The sequence below is a fragment of the Neltuma alba genome, unplaced genomic scaffold (assembly GCF_004799145.2).
Source record: "Neltuma alba isolate B1F8T4 unplaced genomic scaffold, ASM479914v2 tig00001570_pilon, whole genome shotgun sequence".
NCBI lineage: Eukaryota > Viridiplantae > Streptophyta > Magnoliopsida > Fabales > Fabaceae > Neltuma > Neltuma alba.
In genome coordinates, this window is record NW_021632514.1 from 1 (window position 1) to 20,711 (window position 20,711).

The 20,711-nt window shown below is 31.2% G+C and overlaps 1 protein-coding gene across 2 annotated transcripts; it reads left to right on the forward strand.

Annotated features, from left to right (window-relative positions):
* The first annotated feature begins 6,822 nt into the window (after positions 1–6,822).
* LOC114759316 (microtubule-associated protein 70-5-like) lies at positions 6,823–20,430 on the forward strand. 2 transcript variants are annotated; one of them, XM_028948487.1, is made up of 12 exons: positions 6,823–6,833; positions 15,998–16,119; positions 16,735–16,820; positions 17,188–17,253; positions 17,358–17,528; positions 17,685–17,855; positions 17,947–18,102; positions 18,238–18,384; positions 18,860–18,931; positions 19,030–19,584; positions 19,716–19,864; positions 19,965–20,430. In XM_028948487.1, the coding sequence occupies exons 2-12, from the start codon at positions 16,005–16,007 to the stop codon at positions 19,984–19,986; spliced, it is 1,710 nt and encodes a 569-aa protein (XP_028804320.1). In that variant the 5' UTR covers positions 6,823–6,833; positions 15,998–16,004; the 3' UTR covers positions 19,987–20,430. The 2 variants fall into 2 exon arrangements, with proteins under 2 accessions (XP_028804320.1, XP_028804326.1); XM_028948493.1 differs by lacking the exon at positions 6,823–6,833 and having other exon boundaries at positions 15,909–16,119; positions 19,968–20,430.
* Positions 20,431–20,711: the final 281 nt, after the last annotated feature.

A 20,711-nucleotide genomic window follows, 5' to 3' on the forward strand; every position in this document is an offset into this window, starting at 1 on the left:
TTTCTTTCTTGGAATTTCTAAGGATTTATGGTGGTGGAACCCTAGAGTTTTCTAGGTTGTGATGGAATTGAGGTTTTTGACCGATTGTTTTGAGTTTAATTGATTGCTTTGGGTTAGTCTAAGTTTTTAATCGGTGTAGTTTTCTTGGATTTGAAGAACTTTGAGTTTTTGAAGTTAGGGTTTATGGAAATAGGAGGTTTGTGATTGAGGATGATAATGTAGAGGTTGATTTTGAGTTTTGTGAATTGGATTATGTTAAGGAGGGTTAAATTGGATGTTTAATCGGTTTAGATTGTTGTTAAGACTTCAATTGTTCAAATGGGATGTTTGGAGGTTGAATTCCTATAGTGGGTCCTTAAGGTTTGAACTCGAATTGATGCTTAAAAAGGGGATTTGATGTTTAATGGACTTTTATGACTTTGGAGTATTGTTTTGATGGTTATACCCTTTGAGTTGGGTAGAGTTTTGGCTAGAGCTAGGAATTTTGTGTCCCCAAGTGTTGTTTTGGCCACATTATTAGTTTGAAAGCTAATATATGATGGTTGTGTGTTTGTGTGCTTGTGTAGACCGTTGTGAGCCTCGTTGGTGCACGGACCGTATTGTTGGTTGTTATTCCTTGCTCAAGCGAGAGGTAACCACTTTCCAATCCTCAGTACCTGCTTCTGTGGTATTCTGAGTAGATTTATGTTTTGTGCTCCGAGTAACAGTTATATTCAAAGTGTATGTTGTATCTATATAAAAAGGAAAACCGTCTTGTAGGGTTTCGATTGATGATGAATGAATCTTAGAATTGTGAAAGATATGCCACTGAAAGAAGTTAATTATGAAATGTTCAGTTACTATTTGATTATGGTTTGAGCATGATGCATGAATTAGAATTGGTGAGAGTTTTTGATAGTTACTACCACATGGTAAGGCCTCCATTAATGCATGATGGTTGGCTCAGTACGTCCCCCAGAGTGAGGGATAGGCCTCTTGGCTCCCTACATCCCCCAGAGTGAGGGATAGGCCTTTTATAGCTCCTTACGTCCCCCCATAGTGAGGGATAGGCCAGGTTCAGCTCTTAAAAATCCTCCAAAGTGAGGGATATGGTTGATGGGAATTGCATCATTGCACTTGCATGAATTGTTGTGGCTATCATTTATAATATTACTTGTGAAATGTCCCACTTGACACCTCACGAGCACCTATTTAGTAGTACCTTGAATTGGAAAGGTTGGTTACTGGGACGTTTGTCTCACCCCGTGGTTTACAATGTTTTCAGGTGAAGGTTCTAGGCGTGCGCCTTCGGGAAGAGACGCAGAGGCTTGAGCTGGGTTAGCTTTAGGCCTCTAGCCTTTGTTTATGTATGACCAATTGTATATTGCCACAGTAGGGTCCTTTGAAATATTTTGATTGCCCGGCTTTATAGTAAACCGAAGGAAGTGTATCTTCTCACTTTTAATTGGCCGGAGGCCCTTTCTATTGTTTGTGGAACTTTGATTTACGTTGTTGGAAACCATTTGTATGGGTTGATGTAGATGTATTTTGTTACCCGGGCCGGAGGCTCGGAGGCCCAGTGGATGTGAATGAATGATTTTAGTTGCATGCAACGGTGTTTGGGTTTGACCCGAGTTTGAAAGTCAATTTCTAAAAATATGCAAATTTCTTTCTACTATGGTAGTTCATTTTAACAGATTTCCTTTTCTACCATAGTAGTGAATTTTATGATTTTGAGGTGAAGGGTTTTACAATGGGCCCCCTCTTATAACCCAAAGATGATTTATTAGCAATTAAATTTGATTAAAACTTGAGAAATATTTCAAAAACTATATTAAAAATATGTTTTTTTTATTAAAATCCTAAATGAGTATGATTTAAAATAAAATCCCAACTCTAAAGTGGCATATATTTAAAATAGAATGAGTATAATTACTTTAAAAGATTAAAACTATAATTAAGCAAACCAGCGGTTAACATGTTTTATCTAAAACTTCATTTTAAATTTTATTAAAAATTTCATCTTGACTTTATTTTTTTAAAAAAATTGTTGTATAATTTTTAGATTGTATCTAAAATCAACAAAATAACACTTTATACATATATATATTCCTTAGATAAATATCAAACTATAATTTTAAAAGTAATTTTACGATATACGAAGTAAATATATGGAGGAGTTTTTCTTGATTTGCAGAAAAGTGCTTTTTAAAAGCACTTTTATCACTTGCCAAACACCCCTTTAATTGGAAAGTTGATATTAGTTTTATATATAAAACATATTTCACATGTTTATCAATTTTTTTCAAAGTAACTCTATTGATATTCTCTCTATAATAATCAAGTATGAGAGAAAGGAAAGACATTAATAAAGATGCTTAGAGTGTTTTAAAAAGAACATATCATATTAACTAATTTAACTAATATTCTTAATCTACTTAAATTGGTTAATTAAGTCCCACGTTAACATTAAGGACCAGAGGAGTAGTATCTAGGATAGAGATATTTTCTTATTTGTTAATCATGATGGAAATAATGAGTATATCATTAATATTTAATTAAATTAATCAAAAGATAATTGAGAGTCGCGTGGGCTAACTTCTTTGCTTCCTTTAAATCTAAGGTTTCTCTAAAGGCAAACACTTTCTTCGCGGAAGCATTCTAGAATCATTTTATCATCCAAATTAAAATGAATTGAAGCCTGTCAACTCAATTTTGTTAACATATATAATTAATAATATAATACTCTTAGCTTCGTTTAACTTTTGCTTTTAAATCTGAAATCTGAATTCTTCTATACTTCTGTGGCAAATTAGTGCGAATTAGGCTAAATGAAGTGTTAAAGTAACAAGCAAAGCAGATTCTAGCCACCAACTAAGCAACTCGTGCGACTGGTTTTCATTTTCAATTACTTTTCAACAAACACAGTAACCGTGCTTCTTTTATACAATTTAGCTAAATTGTTTTCCTGAATTTTAGCCTTTTTGGGTTTCTTATATAAAGATCATCACTTGATTAATTAATTGATTATATGCCCCACGATTTTTTTCCTTTTTCACTTTTTGGATAAGCATCACATGCCTTTCTTTCACAACTAAGACACTATATGCAAAGTGCATGAAACTGAAAAGAGATTGGCATTATGGTTGGTTACTAATTAAGTATATGTAGGTCCGATAATTATTTATTTTTAATTAAAATACTTGTGTACATTCTGATAAAAAAAAAAGATGCTTATTGCATTGACCAAAAAAGATGCTAATCGTTACACACTGTGCTAGCACTATTTCTCGATTTAAAATAAAAATGCAGTCATATATGTAACAAGTGTAGAAGGGATTTGGTAAAAAGAATTAATATTGAAGAAAGCGTCTCTTTTTAATTTTTATTTATATGTAAATTTTACCTTTAAAGAATATAATTATATAAAAGAACCGCATTGAATTATCACAGATATTCCAGAAAGAAAAGTTTAAATGTAACAACTCGACCAAAAAATTAAATATAATGAAATTTAAAATGTTAAAGAATTCTAATATGATTCCATTGTTTCTACAACGAGAGCATCTTGCCAACAAACTTTTAGTAGAAATGGTAAGTAGTTTCACTCTATAAGGAGGAGAACACAAATCCGAATAATAGGAAGCACATTTATTAGGAGAGCTTTAATATAATCTTAATACTCCCAACTTGGTAAAGATTAGTCTCAAGTCTAAATTGACTTGGAGGGACTCAATTTATATTTTAAAAAAAAACCCGTCTTCTCTATGAAGGGTGATCTTTCTTTGGATGAGATTTTCTTGGGGGTTAAAAAAAAAGTTGCCATCCATATATCAACAAATTAAATTAAAGTGGTTAACAAATTGGCTAATGACTAAATTTTCTTAAATAACATGCATAAAAATTACTCTCTTTGAGGTGAGAGGTAACCTTCAATCTCATGCAGTACATGACATCTATATATGACTCCCAAAGATAAGAGGTAATCTTCAATCTTACAAAGAGGATGACGACAAACTGAAGCCCATAATTACCACAAAACAATAGTCAAATTGATTTTTTTCCATTGGATAGATTATATTTCATTCAAAATAACTAATTAACTAATCTAAAATTTATAGTAAATGTACAATTCACAAACTGTGATAATGTCGGGTTTCTCTCTCCAAACTCTTTGTTTGATCAATATAATATTGATCTCAGTATTGTCATATGATTTATTAAAATATATACCGCTAACAACAATTTTACAATGTTTTACATCCAACATTTCAAAAATAACTATATGAATATGTAAGAATCTCGAGCAATTATTTTATTGTTCAATGTTTGTTCTTTACATATATAATTATTATTGTTGCATTTTTAATGGTATTTTTTGTCAAGATGTATAAATAGTTTTAGTTTTACAATATTAGTTTAACAAAAACAATAATTTTATTAGAAAGATGTCAGTTTTAGTGATCATCACTTTAAAAAATTATGAGATTATTCGTGATTTTAATTTTTAAATGATTGTTAATTTTAGTGGAATTAATACATAAATATCAGTTAAGTCATATAAAAAATGAAAGAAAAATTAATTTTTTGGCCGGAGATAAATATATACGTACACACACATATTAATATATATTCTTGAGGACGTTATCTTTTTATTGGATCCAATATCATTGTCTCTTACATCAGTCAACACTCACAGTTTTTCCGACAATAATGGCTGTCTCTGAAAATGTTAATATGATTTGAATTTGGATAACCCTTTGCTCAACAATTCAAACGCAACTACTAATGCAACTATAACTTTTAATTTAAATGTACAAGTGTACCTACCTTCCCCGCTATATGTCCTATGTTTTCTAATTTTTTGCTAGTTTTATTACATTAAAATGGTTCATAAAGCTGTGATTTGTATTTATTATTTCAACAAGTTTCACCTAAAACTTATTGATGTTTAATTAGTCAAGAGATAAATGTTTTAGGATAAAATATAGGTTAAGTTAGTTATATCCATTAGGTCAAGTTTTCCAACCACATTTATTATTTTGCTATTATTACTTGTTAAAATTCATAATGGCACTTGTGAATTCACCTAAGAATACTAATAATTTTTTGTATTACCTCTTATAATATAAACTAGGATTTGTAAATTTCCATTCTTATTTTGTTGATGTTAGCTGTTAAATTTAGTATTTATAATTTGTCATATGGACATTTATTCTTTCACTATTGTTAGTTGTTAAAATGCATATGCACATTCATAAATTCACACTGAACTTGTCCTAATAGATATTCATATAAACAAACTGAGCTCAAGTTTTGTCCAAAGTTTTAATATCCTAGCCAAACGAGACTTGTGGTCCAAACCTCACATTCGGAATAAACTTAAACTACATGTCTATTTAAATTTTGTTAAAAGTATTTAATATTTGGATATTGATTATTTTGCGTATCTTTTTTTTTTTTTGTCTTTAAAAGAAATCGATATATTAGACAGTTTACAAATGAATTATTTAAAATTTATGGGTGAGTGTTTAACTATGAAACATTCACTGATAATGGCAAGAACAATGCATAGTCCATCTTATGTTATGGTAGAATTTGATTTCATTTCATTAGTGAAAGCAGTTGTAAAGAATCGTCGTGGTCCTGATTGGATGAGCTCTGTTATTTAATATATATTCTTCAGCTTAGCATGGCCTTTTGGGGAAAAAAATGGAGCTAGTACAAAATATTACTTTTATAGCGGCCCTTTTACATCAAATTGTTGTGGAGATGATATAAAAAGTATGGCATTTTCGTTAATAAGGTTTGTGATTATTGACTTTCTACACTAGTTGTTATGAGCATGGCTAAACACCCAGGAGGAAAGTGAATTAGATGTTAATAAAAAAATTAATAAATAATAAATCAAACTTGATTAATATAAATATATTAGGATGGAAAAGGTATTACCTATCGTCTTGAAGGAAGAAATAAGGAGAGAATGCTACATATCAATATTTATATTAGTTCAATCCAACTGACATATATCCATCTGAGAGTTTCATTATATCCCCAAGATTTAGTAAACTCTTGATATCACAATACACTAATCACCTTTATATACCAAAGGTAACACCTCAATCCTTATGGCAGTCACTCCCTTACTATACGTAAGAGAATATCTCACTTAGAATACTATAATTCTAAGTAATAAATCAAAGTATATAATAATCGAGTGAATCTTCCTTTTTCTCTTTGAACAAAGTAAATGCTAAATAAATTTTCAAAGACTATTGCAAAAAATGTTCTTTCTGCACTTGTAGTCCTTGTATGATTTCTCTTGGTTCTCACTGTTTCTTCATTCAATGTATTCTTCTATTTGTGATCTTTGAATTTGTTTGTTAGATACAAAGTGAGAGCATTTAATGAAAGTTCCCATTGAAGTTTGTTTCTAAATAAGTTGGCTCTGATTAATGCTTTCTGATAGGTTGTATTTTCTTTTTAATCTTCCCGTTCGATCTTTGATATCTTCTAGAGTATTTTAATATATTCTGTAAATATTTTCTCTTTGATAAGATACTCTGTAGGTTTCAAATATGATAAAATAACTTTTTAATATAGAATTAGGATAGAATAAAAGTTAGAAATAACTTAGAATATATCTTCAGTTCATCAGAATAGTCCAAATGAGATATAACAATAGAAAGCTTGGTCTGGCTAGGATAGAATCACTGTCACTTTTGACTTTATCTCTATCTTGAATATATTACGGTTGAATACTAAAAAATATAATGTGAATTCTAAGAATATAACTAGGACAAATTAAGAGTTAAAAACAATTATGAACATATTTTCAATATATTCTTATTTTAGTAAAAAGCCAAATAAAGATATCTTATGAATAAAGAGTGAGGCTTTTCTGAACTGGTTTTTATCGAGAATTCATATGAGTTAAATGCTATTTACAAAACGTTTTAAAAAGCATGAACCAATCAAACAACTTTGTGAAAGCACATTAATAACTTTTATAAAATTTGATTAATATCTTAATTAATTAATTTATTGTAAAATAAATTCTTCTTCAAATTTGTTATCATGAACATAGGATCAGTTGCTCTAACCATTACTAAATTAGGAACTGGTAAGAAAAAAATTTCTACACCAGTTAAAACTATAGTAGATTAATTATTTGAATTATTTAATAGGTCAAGGTATATAAATTTGTCTCAAAAGTTTTCATTACGGAATACTGGGCACCAAAAACTTATCTTTTGTGCAAATTTACTATGTAAGTTTAAAATCATAATAATATTGCCCCATACACATATACAGACATATATGCAAATATAAATACCTATAATCACTAACCTTATGTTTGGTATAAGAGAATTAGAGGGGAAGGTAGGTGAGGAAAATTTTTAATAAGTTAGATTTAAAAAAATTAAAAAAGTGATATTATAAAATTTTGATAAAAAGAAGATATAAGATAAAAGAGCAAATAAAATTAACTTAAAATTTCGGGAGAATCCTAAAAAAATATTTTTGAATTTCAAAATTTTAAATCAGTCTTGTTTACTTACTACACAATAATAACAATTGACAATATTTGAAAAATAGTCATTCCTGATTTAAATTTTGGAATTTCAAATGTATTTTTTAAATTTTTCCTAAAATTTTTAATACCATTTTTTTATTTTTTAAATCAAGTTGATTAAGATTTTTTTTTTTCCCTCCCTTCGCTTCGTTTCCCCTCATACGAAACGGACATGTCGAATGATCGAATCCACACTGTTGCGCTCGGTGTTTTATTTTTCAGTTCTCGTGTTTTAACCAATGAATTAAATATGTCCAGGTTGATATGCTGCTTTTTGGTATACAGCTTGATATGCTGCTTTTCATAAATCATAATTACTTTTGGCCAAAAAAAATCATAATTACCAAATATTCCTTTTGGTATTTGGGCTTTCGAAGTGGAGCACCAGCCAACAGCATTATATTTGACACTTTATGGATCATGGATTAATTCGATTTGGCTATGACAATTCACATAATTTAAAAAGAAACAGGAAACAGAAACATAAAACACATTTAAACCCAATTAATGGTGCTTCTTCTATCTCTTTTTGGTTGTAAATTTTGACTCTTACAAAATTAAAAACTAATCGTACTCCAATAACACAATTTGTTATTTAATTTGTTACTCCCTCAGCTTCTATTTGTCAGTTTTAAATTTAGAGAGAAGTACAGTCTATTTTATAAACTTAAATTTAAATTTATCTTAAAAATTAATACATTTTTTTTTTCAATTTTGATATTAGTTATTTATTCTCTGTCCTTTATCATAGTTTCTCTTATTACATTTCTTCATACATTTTTTTAATCTATTTTCTCATTTATTACAAAGAAATATTTAAAAATAAAAAATAATTACCTATTTGTTGTTTTTAACTAATTTTTATTATACATGAATTAGTTTTTTAAAGCTTATATCGAGGGCTTGAAATAATTCTTTTTCTGGATTGACCAAAGTTAAAAGTTAAAACGCATTGCCACCATGTATGATGTATGAACACTGGTATTATCCATTACTTTTTTTTGCCAACATTATATTCATTATTATTTATTTCAATAAAGTTATTATTTTAGCTTCTGTACAAAATTATGTTTAATTATACTAATAATCATATTAATTATTAATAGCCAGCGACTCAAATCAATATTTTAAAATGGATGACCATAAAGAGAATCAATCGAAGCTTACCTTGACCGCACTTTTCTTCACATCATTATCAAAACAGTGTTTAATGATAAAATAATAATTCGTTGGCAAAAGAAAAAAAGTGACAAAATAATTCGATTAATAAAAATATTAAATCCAAATTCCTTCAAGTGAGATTTTGCAATTATACTTATAAATAATTTATAAAACTATATAAAAACGAAAATGAAAACATTATTGTGTATAATTTTTTAATGCATATACAGTCAATTTTATAATGGCAGAATATTAAGACTCTTTGATAAATTCAGTTTTATTTATTTATTTATTTTAGTTTTATTTATTTATTTTATTTTCTTTCTCGTTGATTAATAATATTTTGTTGTTGGTAAAGCCTTTTCCTTTTGTCGTGTATCAAAAGAACTCCTATACCCCAAGAATTGCCAAATGGCTTCAATCTTCATGTTACGAATGAACAGCTGGATGCTTCCCTCACTTTATCTTTATTTAGTTATTTAAATTAATTAACAATTAATTATACTTTAAAGCGAAGATGACAACTGTTAGAAGTATATGCAACATAATTATTTTAATTAAAAGAATATTTTGTTTTTTGGTCTGACAGATTAAAAATTGATTGTGTGTGTATATTTTATTCAAATGGTGACGTGCTATCTTGAGGATTAAATAATTTAAAGTACACATAATTACATTAAAAGTGTATTTTTAATTAAAAATATTTTAATTCCGCATATATTTAACATTATTTTAAAGTATTTACTTATTTATTTTTAACAGTCGTCAGCTTTTTAAATTAGATAAATATTTATGTTTAACATATTAATTAATACATATTTTTGAAAAAATGTTTTGTTTATTTTTAAAGTTTCAAAACTAAATAATAATCGTCACACAAATCTTAAATGCTGGAAATACTCTCAATATTTTTGGAGGCTGAAAATACCTTCCTTTTTTATAATGAACAAGTACTTATTTTTCCGAAAAAACATTGCATTTGAAAATTTTTTTTGCAATTTTTGTTCAAAATTGTAAAATTGCCTAAAATCAGAATAAAAGAAAATTTATTATTTTCAGAAGCTACTATAATTTTATGCAGTAGATGAAATAAAACATTATATATATATGTTTGCAGAAATATTACAAATTTTAAAAATAATTAAGTAATAAAATATTTTCTGTATAAAAATATATAAATATATCATAAAATATGGAAATCAATAAATAATAATTTTTATGGTTGGAATCAAAAAAATATGCTTTGAGTAAAATATCTACAAAAAATTATTCTTTATAGAAGATCTAAGATTTCTCAAAATTACATATTTTATATATTTAAACAAACGATATCACATATTACGATTATAAAAATTATCTTGCCTCATACATTTCACGCTTGCCCGTGTCTACAAAACAATTAGACCATATTTTATATTTAAAAATCAAACAACTAAAACATTAATGCCAGAAAAATACTACCCTGATCCTTAATATAAGATATATTTAATTAATTTTAGTAGATTAAGAATGATATTTAAATTAGTTGTGTTGGAAATTGTGCCCTAGGGGCCAATCATTATATTTTGAACATTGTTAATTTATGAATTTATTAATTACGTTATCATATTATTTGCATGTTTACTGTGATGACTATCCTTGGATAACTCATGGTTTATCCTAAATGTCCCTGGTCGGTCATCTATGTGGGAGCAAAGATGAAATAAAACCAGTATGACTTTAAAGATATATAGAGATATAAATTAAAGTCATAGGCACATGTAAGAGTACAAGGTGTTGGACCGACCCACTATGAGAGAGTTGCATGGGTTAAGTCATAAGCTTCTCTCATATACAAACCATGTCACTGTGCCCTTTGACCTGAGATCATCATGGATTCTTACATGAGAAACGCTTAGCTTTGACCTAGTCAAAAGTCACTTTTGACCGAGTGATCATAAAGACTATGTTCAGGCTTAGTGGTTTTTCATGCGGAAGAATGTGAATGGTCAAGATGGAATTTGTCCCTCACATTCGTAGAGAGACATTACTGGGCCCCTCGATGAGTGAGTCTGAGAAATGTATGGTCATACTATAATGGAAAGATAGTTCCGTTTCTATACTCAGACTACTCAGGGATCGAGAAAGTAACGGTCATGAATAGGAGGATGACGTTCTCCATGCCTCATCCATGACCAAAATGTCGTGTGACAAAAGGGACGTGATATGGTTGTATGAAAGGTTGCATCGTTCAATGATCCTCATACGTTTTGGGTAGTCGTGATGTCTTGCTAGAGACCGCTTACGACTTGTGAGTCATTATAGTTAATGGCCCACTGCCAACTTCATATGGGCCTACAGGGTTGCACACAAAATAGCCCAACACGAGTTATGATGTCCAGATTCATTGAATCTAAGATATGTCCAGATTCAATGAATAATATAGGGTGGACGTGTATATATATATAAATTCGTATATATATAAATATAAGAAATATTAATTGTTAGATTTAATTTATAAGGATAAATTAAATATATAAATTAATTCCGTCATCTCTTTATTAAATAAATAAGTGAATTAAATCTGTGAGACGGATTTAATTTAAACCATATTTATTTAATTGTTCTCTTATCTGATTAGGCAATATTTGATATTGTATTAATTTCGGAATTAATTTAGAGTTAATTTCGAAATTAAATATTATTCATTAAACCTATAGCATCCTATATATTTGATATGAGGAGCTAGGGTTTTAGTGTGAGAGTACCAACAGATAAGAGACGGCCTAAGAGAGATAAGAGTGGACGGATTCTCTGAAAACCCTAGACGGACATAGACGCTAGCACGTCGTTCGAGGTTGAGGGCTACTCGTGTGGATACCGGTAGAGGAAGCCGACCGGAGTTGTCGACTTTGAATGATAAAGGAGGCGAGCAGAGGCATCCTGAACGGCGGAATCACCAAGCCACTCGGAAACCGAACACCGAAGGTAATACTTCTTACTACCTGACTTAAACGCGATCGGTAGATCCGGGCAAGGGATTGAAAGTTTTAAAATTTTGTGTTGTTTTCCGCTGCGCGTCGTCTTTCAATTCCCTTCAAGTTGTTTATCAAAAATATATGTTAATATCTCTAAAAAGATTGAAACTATCTTTTGGTGCAAACTCCCTCAATTTATTCAATCAAGAGAGTTAGTTTAGACTGTTAGAATAAAAAACAATGGATCGAAAACATACCGAGTCGAATCCCAGGTCGGGTCGGGTCGAATCTTCTTAGCTCACGCTTAAGCTAGACTATAAAAGTCTAAGCTTTTAAGTGCACAGCAGAGCATCTCTTTGCAAGAAAGAAAATGAGAGAGATAGATATATATAGTAGGAAAACTCTACTACTGGAGTGATTTGAACTGATGGGGGGAAGCCTCTATTTATAGCTTTTGTCAGGGATAATTTGGGTAGCCAAAATATCCACTGAGCCCATCAGATAAAAAATCTGAGATAGGATATATAAATATATCCTTATCTCATAATATCATGATATTTGAATTCAAATCCAGAATCAATCACAATTAATTCTAAATATATATATTTAATATATATTTAATCCTTTATGTATGACGTCATACACGCGCTGCCTTTCCGACCTCTCACCGTTACCTGACCTATTCCATCTGATTCCCCACGTCTTAAGGAATCTATATATGTGCCTTTTGTGACCAAAGGGTCCCTAGGTGGACCCCACGCGCCCATAAGGGCGTAAAAAAAAATTTCAAAATTTTTTTTTGTAGTTTTTTTTTTTAAAAAAATTTTTTTTGGTCAATCGATCGAACTTCCAGGGAGGATCCGGGTCCACCAGACCCGAAACACAGCGTTTCACTTGAAGTGCGACGCTGCGTCCTGGCCAGCCCAAAACGACACTGTTTTGGGCTGGTCAGGTTGTCCCTGACCTCCAGCCGGGTCGCCCCAGATCCGGCTGGAGCTCTGACGGGTCCGTCGCGACCCGCCATTTTTGAACCCCCATATCTTCCGCCTCCGAGCTCCGTTTTATGCATTTTAGGTGTCTATGAACTCGTATTTTCGTGCTCTATAATTCTATGGGTTCATTTTCTTCAAAAAACATCATTTTTAAAGACCCAAAAACTGGTTCGTACGGCCAACGTTGGAGCTTTTGAAAAAAAAGGATTTCGATCACGTTTTTGAACCCCACGGCATCACAGGCAATGTTTTCAAGCTTCAAATATATGTACAGAGTGTGTATTCGAGTTTAAAACACAAGAGTATAACATCCGAATGTATTGGTATATTAACGGCAGCAGAATAAACGAATAACATATATTGATAGCCTCAAGATCATTATGGCTCTAACACCAATGTTAGAATAAAAGGACAATGGATCGAAAACATACCGGGTCGGATCTCGGGTCGGGTCAGGTCGGATCTTCTTAGCTCACGCTTAAGCTAGATTATAAAAGTCTAAGCTTTTAAGTGCACAGCGGAGCACCTCTTTGCAAGAAAGAAAATAAGAGAGAGAGATATATATAGTAGGAAAGCTCTACTACTGGAGTGATTTGAACTGATGGGGGGAAGCCTCTATTTATAGCTTTTGTCAGGGATAATTTGGGTAGCCAAAATATCCACTGAGCCCATCAGATAAAAAATCTGAGATAGGATATATAAATATATCCTTATCTCATAATATCATGATATTTGAATTCAAATCCAGAATCAATCACAATTAATTCTAAATATATATACTTAATATATATTTAATCTACACAATATAAATTAATTAATTAAATATTAAATTAATTAGATTTATATCGTAACCGATTGGATATGATTTAGGGTGTTTGACCAAGTCAAACATATCACAATATCGCCTGGATATTTGATTGGTATATTCTCTTTATACCCGGTCAAACAATCCGGCCCATCAAGGGCGGATCCAAGCCTAAAATCCAACATAGACAAATAAGAGGGACAAAATAAATTAAAATTTTATATTTATGATCCAATTTAACTTATTTACTAATTCTTATATTAAAGAATAGTATTTTTTTTTTAAAGATTTTGTATGTGATATAAAAGTTCAACAAATTGTTCATGAGTCATAAATAATATTGCTTGTTTTTTAGACTCCATGATACACATGACTCGCACTAGTTATACTCAACATTGATAATATGCATTAATATAACATTACAGAATTTAATTATTTTTAAAAAGGGGAATAATATTTCGGCTAGGAACACTTAGACGCCACTTTAGATCGATGAGGATTGCTTTTAAATTTTGATCAATAAGCACCAATTTTTATCGGATATAGCTACAGGACCTATCTTTTTCATGCGTCAAGGTAAAAGTAGAAAGAACGAAAAGAATGATCTAATAGAATCCGATTTCACGCTTAAGCAATTGAATAGTTCAAAATGTTATCTTTCCTTTGATAATTACACTTCAATTAAAAAGTTCAATTGTTTTTAGTTAGGAACTAAAAAGAAAACAGTCCATTTTCGATAGGATAATATTTCTTTCGATTTTAAATATAATAGCTAAATAAATAATTTATATTTGATCAAAAAAGTTTACAGAGATTAAGAAAATTATTTTAGTTATTTGTAGAAAAAAATTTTGTTAGTTCCTTAAAGAACCATTATTTTTAATTATTTGCACTCAAAAAATTTTCATTGATTAACAAATAGGGAGAATTTAGAAAAATAATTATAGCTGTAAAAAAATGAATTGAGATTTTACATTCAAAGTAAACAAAAAGGAATAAAATAAATTAAGAAAAATGCTAGCTCTTGTATGTAGAAGTGAAAGAACTAATAATTTTGGCCATAGAAAAAGTGATGGAAGAAACATAATGATAATACCTACCCTCAATGATTCAATGTAAGTAAGGAAGGCGTTGGATGATGACAAATAATAAGATATTTTAATTATGTTTTATTTGTGTTTTAAGCAAATAATTAATACTATTGTTTGATGAGAACCAGAAAAACTGGGACATTAAGGAATAAAAGATCATAACTAATGCATTATCTTGGTTAATCTGGTGGAACATGCATGATTGATGCTTAACTTTGTTTGCCACTAATTGCTAAGTGAAAAGAGGAATTACGCGGATCAACGTACTTATCGTTGTTGTTGTTTTTTTTTTTTTTTGGGGGTCATAATTCATTTTCCAACGAGAGAGCATCCCAAGTTCACACAGTAAAACTAGTCATGGTAAAAAGTTAAAAATGAGATTATCCATGTAAGCACAATTTTTTTTTGTGTGGCTATAATAGGATCCAACACCTTGATGTTATTATTCTAGTGCTTTTAGCACCCCAAATTTTATTTTTGTTTTAGTATAATTCAAGTATTTTTAAGTTACTTTGGTCTTGAAACTAGTCTTTGTTAGGTTGGAAGTGTTAATATTAAAGCAGTCTCTATAAATACACTATTTGAGATTCAAACTTATGTTATTTATGGGGTGAGACCACTTAATTACCATATCAATTAACAGCTAGTTAGCGGCCAAATTTTAATTACTGTGCATCCATCATCGTAAAACATAAATAACATTAGGGTACTAAACGTAACCAAAAAGATAACAATAAGTGGTATTGGCTGTGTGCTGGACAAATAATATCAAAGTATTGAACGCACAATAAATTAGATTAGGATCTTGGATGCACCTAAAAAATAAAATATGGTGTTGGATGATATTTATCTTTTTTTTAAAATTCATTTAAAAATTTTTTCTTTTGTGTTTTAATTCAACAAAATAAAAAACATAGCAAAATACCTTTTTACGAAAAATTTTCTACAAATATATTAATTATTAAAAATAATTCATTATTTACAAATTCTGTAAATAGCAAATCCTTAGAAAGGTGGTTGCAATGAAATTTCCCAACTTTTATATACGGAGCTACTAAATTGGATCCCACACGTTGAACTGGTGAATTGTGGATTTAAATTTCAAATTTCGAAACAAATTTAAATTTTTAAATAAATTACCCAAAAAAAAGGTGTAATTAAGCAGAAAAACTAGAAAGTAACCGTTACTGATACGAACATGAACTAGCGGACTTGGCCGGCTTCTCTGTCATCCCATTCTCAAGTTTGCTTCACTAAAGAGGAAACTCATTCCTCTCTTCACGGTCAATTTCTTCTTCGAATCATTATCTTTATTGTTTATCACTGATCCTATTTTCTCTTTCTTAGTTATATATACATACACGCACACACACACACATACACTTATCCCTGCTTCGCTTGCCCTTCAGAACCTCGCAATTTAGCATTAACATAAGAAGCTATATGACAGTTTCAAAAATGGTGGGCTACGAAGAACATCATGCTGCAGAAGATGTTCCTCATGTTCAACCTGACCCCTTCGTGTTGGAGACTGATCATTTGCAAAACCAACTCAAAGGTAATTGGTTCATTCATTCATTTGTTAATTTCTTTGTCATGTTCTTGTCTAGTTCTCAGCATTTTCTGAAACTTAACGAATTTGCATAGTTTTTCTGTTTGTTTTGTTTACTGCTGAGCTCAGAAACCTACTTAATTTCTTCTGTTATTTTCTTCAGTTACTGTATCCATGTGGCGTATCATCACTTTGTTTCTTCATTTCCCTTTTTGATTCTGAAGGTTATGCTGATTCATGTCAGTGATGCTTTTTGTAACTGACAAAACGTATCGTTCTTTTCTTTCAAAAAGTTTTGTGGCAGTGTGAAATTCTATTATGGGGTTCGTGTGGATTTATATTTGGAATATGATTTTCCAAAAGTTTGTGTCAGTGACGACAAAATGTTTGAAGAAAGTACCTCACTTGAGATCACTTCAAGAAAGTACTTCTTTGAATTCGCTTCGCTGTTTGATTGTTCCCTTTGTCTACTCCTCATGCTTTCTGTTTCAGTGATTGCCCGAGAAAACAAGGGAATGATAGCTCCTATCATTCTTTCTCAATGATGCTTTTTAATTATTTTTCAAGTCATTATAACATATATATGTATAAACTAATAAATAAATAATTATATAATTGAAGAAAAACTTAGGGAACTTGCAACTTGTCAGAGTGAAATCAAGGCCTCAAGGGCAACCGAATCACTGAAGGATAAGGCCATAGAAGAGGTATTTTCCCTTTTTATTCTCATTAATCGCAATTCTTCTTCAGAAATGTAAAACTATCAAGGAAGTTTAATATTTTGATGTTGAAAGACATATTTTAATCATTTAACCTAGGAGTGACAGTAATTCAGTCCTTAAAAAAGTTTGTTTAGTTGTTACTCTTTCCTTATCTGTCAGTTAAAAACGAGACAAATGTAGACGTTCTAAAATTAACAAGAGTCAATAAATTTTAAATGACTGAATTATATATTTCTAGGCTTCTGGGTCCAGATAATAGAGACATGTAGTTTTCAACTTAAAAAAAGAACATATCCTCAAAACTGTTACATGATTTTCTGCAATTTCTAAATTTTTTTGTTTTCAAATGCAGCTGAGAACTGAAGTGAACAAACTGGAAGAAAAACTAAGAGTTGCAGAGGATATTGTTGAGCACAAGGTACGCTAAACTGGTGTTAGTATTTCTTTTTCTTGGAACCATATCCCAACTTGCTTGAGCTAGACTCTAACATGAATCCTCCGTCAAAACGTTTTCATCTGCAGAATCTAGAAGTCAAAAAGTTGAGTGATGAGAAGAAGGATGCATTGGCTGCACAGTATGCTGCAGAAACAACTCTCAGAAGGTTACATGCGAATCAAAAGGATGATGAATCAGTTCCAGTTCACACTGTAATTGCTCCTCTTGAGGCCGAGATCAAGATGTGTAAGAATGAGGTATGAACCACATCGAGAAAGTAAATCTGAGGAGAAATTAGTGTAAAATATTCTTATTTATATTACCTCACTAGTAATTCTTTTCCCCCTTCGTAATACAATATAATCAAAAGTTTACATACTTTTACTTCAAGACTATCTGTTGTGTCCATGTAGATTGCAGCTCTACAAGAAGATAAGAAAGCTTTGGAACGGCTCACGAAGACAAAAGAATCGGCGTTGCTTGAAGCAGAGAGGATTCTGAGGAGTGCATTGGACAGGGCTTTAATAGTTGAGGAAGTTCAAAATCAGAATTTTGACTTGAAGAGACAGATTGAGATTTGCAAGGCATGGTTTCTATATATGTTTTGTTTTCTTCCTCTTTGGTTTGATAGAATCTTGAGATGTGATTGGGCAAATTTAAGCATTTCATGAACAGGAGGAGAACAAAATCTTAGAGAAAACCCATCGCCAGAAGGTTTTGGAAGTCGAAAAACTTAGCCAAACCATTGAACAACTAGAAGAGGTCATATTGGCTAGTGGAGCCACTGCTAATGCTGTTCGGGATTATCAACGACAGATTTCTGAGTTGCAGGTGCTTTAGACTCCTCCATAGATTCTGATGCGAGTGATAATCTTACAATAGGATGTCTAATTATCTTACTTTCTAACCTGATGAAGCTTGCTACTTGGTCAATGCAATAACATGGGTTGGTACTTAATTTAACAGGAAGAGAAGAGAACACTGGAGAGGGAACTAGCAAGGATAAAAGTTTCAGCCAACAGAGTAGCTACTGTTGTGGCTAATGAGTGGAAGGATGAAAATGAAAAAGTCATGCCTGTCAAGCAATGGCTTGAAGAGAGGAGGATTATGCAGGTAAATCCTAAAATTTAAGCCTAACTTCCCTATAATATAAAAATAACTCTTCAACGTCTTAACAAAATCTCCAAAAACTTGATGATAACTTTTAGGTCCCGTTTGGTACGAAGCATTAAAAATGAGGGATAGGGATTGAGATTGAAAATGTGAAAGTATATTAAAAAAGTGTTTAGTATGAGTAATCGTATGATACTCGGGATTAAACAAACCCATATATGTGGGATTGGGGAATACCATGAGGGGAGGTGGTGTTCTCCAATCCTATCTATATGGGATTGCCTAATCCCATGTGATAAGAAATCACTCATGTAAGCATCCTTTCAACATATATTTTCAATTTCAATCCCAATCTTTATCTCTTATTTTTAGTACTCCGTACCAAACGTAACCTTAGTCCTTAGGCAGAATAATAATTTCTAATCTCCTTTAATGAGATTTTTCCCAAAAGTTAAATATGTCCTTCCTTGTGCAGGCAGAGATGCAAAGGATGAAAGACAAGTTAGCGATATCGGATAGAACAGCTAAGGCAGAGGCACAGTTAAAGGTAAATATATTATGATACATCTGACATTATAGACTTCCATTGAGCGTAGTCAGTTTTAATTATAACTATATTATCTCTGGCATTATTATTCTCTTCAGGATAAACTAAAGCTAAGGCTAAAGACACTGGAAGAAGGAATGAAGAATATCTCAAGTCAAGCGATGAATTCCTCTGCAGCTTCTGGGTCTCCAAAAGTAGAAAAGTCCAACATCTTAGGTTTCCTAACGAGTAGTGGTGCACTAAGAAAGAGATCCACATCACAACCAAGAGCATCTTCTGTTGGAGGTTCTCTCTTTCATCAGCCAAACATAAAAATCAACAATGACAATAATAAAGCCAAATATGGTTCTGTAGAAAATGCATTCAAGAAAGGCATATGGGTATCTTCAAGAAGTAAAGTTGCTGACAGTGGTGAGAAGGAAAATGAAACAGTAATGCAGATGAAGCACACAGACATAATGAATTTGAATGTTAATGACAATAATAACGTGGAAGACGAGTCCAAATGCAAGATAAGTAGTGAAGTTGGAGGGGATGAAAATGATGTGGTCTCAGGCTTTCTATATGATAAGCTTCAGAAAGAGGTCATCAGCCTGAGAAAGTATTGCGAAGCTAAAGATTGTAGTTTGCAGGCCAAGGATGAAGAAATAAAGGTAGCACCCTTCCATTTTCTCACTTAGGATAGAATTAATTTCGTATTTTTAGTTGTAATTCATTAAAACTCTTTCCTAGTGATGAGCCTATATATGTGTGCATCTAAATTGTTTGACATATGGGTGTTCAGATGCTCATGAAGAAGGTTGAGGCACTGAGTAAGGCGATGGAATTAGAGTGGAAGAAAACAAAAAGAGAAGCAGCTGCAAGGGAGAAGGAAACTGCAACAACAAAGGTTGATGATAATAAGACACGCAGAAGCATGATTTCATCCAAAAGGTAGTTTTCTCTGTTCCAAAACCCGGCTAATTGGCGCAAGTTTCTTTATAGTATTTTCATTTTCCTAGTACCATATCTTGTCATTGTTATGCAATTGCAGCAGAGTGATGAAAGAAAGATGAAGATTCTGGATTTGATTTGGATCGTTTAAGTAGCTTGGTCGATCAGTGAATTTTTTGGGATTATTTTATGCACACAGAGGATCAAAATTCAGTGAGGTTATTATTTCTTGAAATTAAGTTTCATTGATATTTGATACAAGGTTATGTGGGATGGCTTTGTACATACATATAAGCTTTTTTTGTTTCCCTCTACATACATATAAGCTTTGTGAGTTTCTTATGTCATTAGAGAGATGATTTGCAAAGGAGTGGGTTTGACATTGTTACAATATCAGCCTGTTTACTCAGAAAAACTAATCCGTCAGTGCTTGAGATTTGTCATGATATAACAATTGTCTCTGTTTCTGGAAGCTTAATGTAGCATGACTTTAGAGTCATTTATAGTAAGCATTAATGATGTTCGTGTGTTTGTGTGTGTGTACTACCTATGATGTATACAAAGACTCTGATTAATGTATCTGAAAACAGCCAGCAAGATAAAGATTTAAATCTATTCTGTTATGGAGAAGTATATCGCTTAAAAGAGAAAATAAAGAGCAAAGGAAAAAGATGAATGTGGAGGATAAAAGTATGAAAACCAATGCTCATCTCTCATTACTTACATTCATTCCAACATACTGTTTTTATAGTGAATTTGTGTGCAAAACAATGAATCAGAAATACACATTTAAAGAGGAAAACATTATGGAATTATCTTCTTGCGATAGCTACATATATATAGTATC

Excerpts from the sequence above, each read along its gene's own strand:
- LOC114759316 (XM_028948487.1), top strand. The coding sequence starts at position 16,005 with ATGACAGTTTCAAAAATGGTGGGCTACGAAGAACATCATGCTGCAGAA. Across the intron at positions 18,385-18,859 it reads AAGAGAGGAGGATTATGCAG|GCAGAGATGCAAAGGATGAA; the intron begins GTAAATCCTAAA and ends TTCCTTGTGCAG. Across the intron at positions 19,865-19,964 it reads AGCATGATTTCATCCAAAAG|CAGAGTGATGAAAGAAAGAT; the intron begins GTAGTTTTCTCT and ends ATGCAATTGCAG.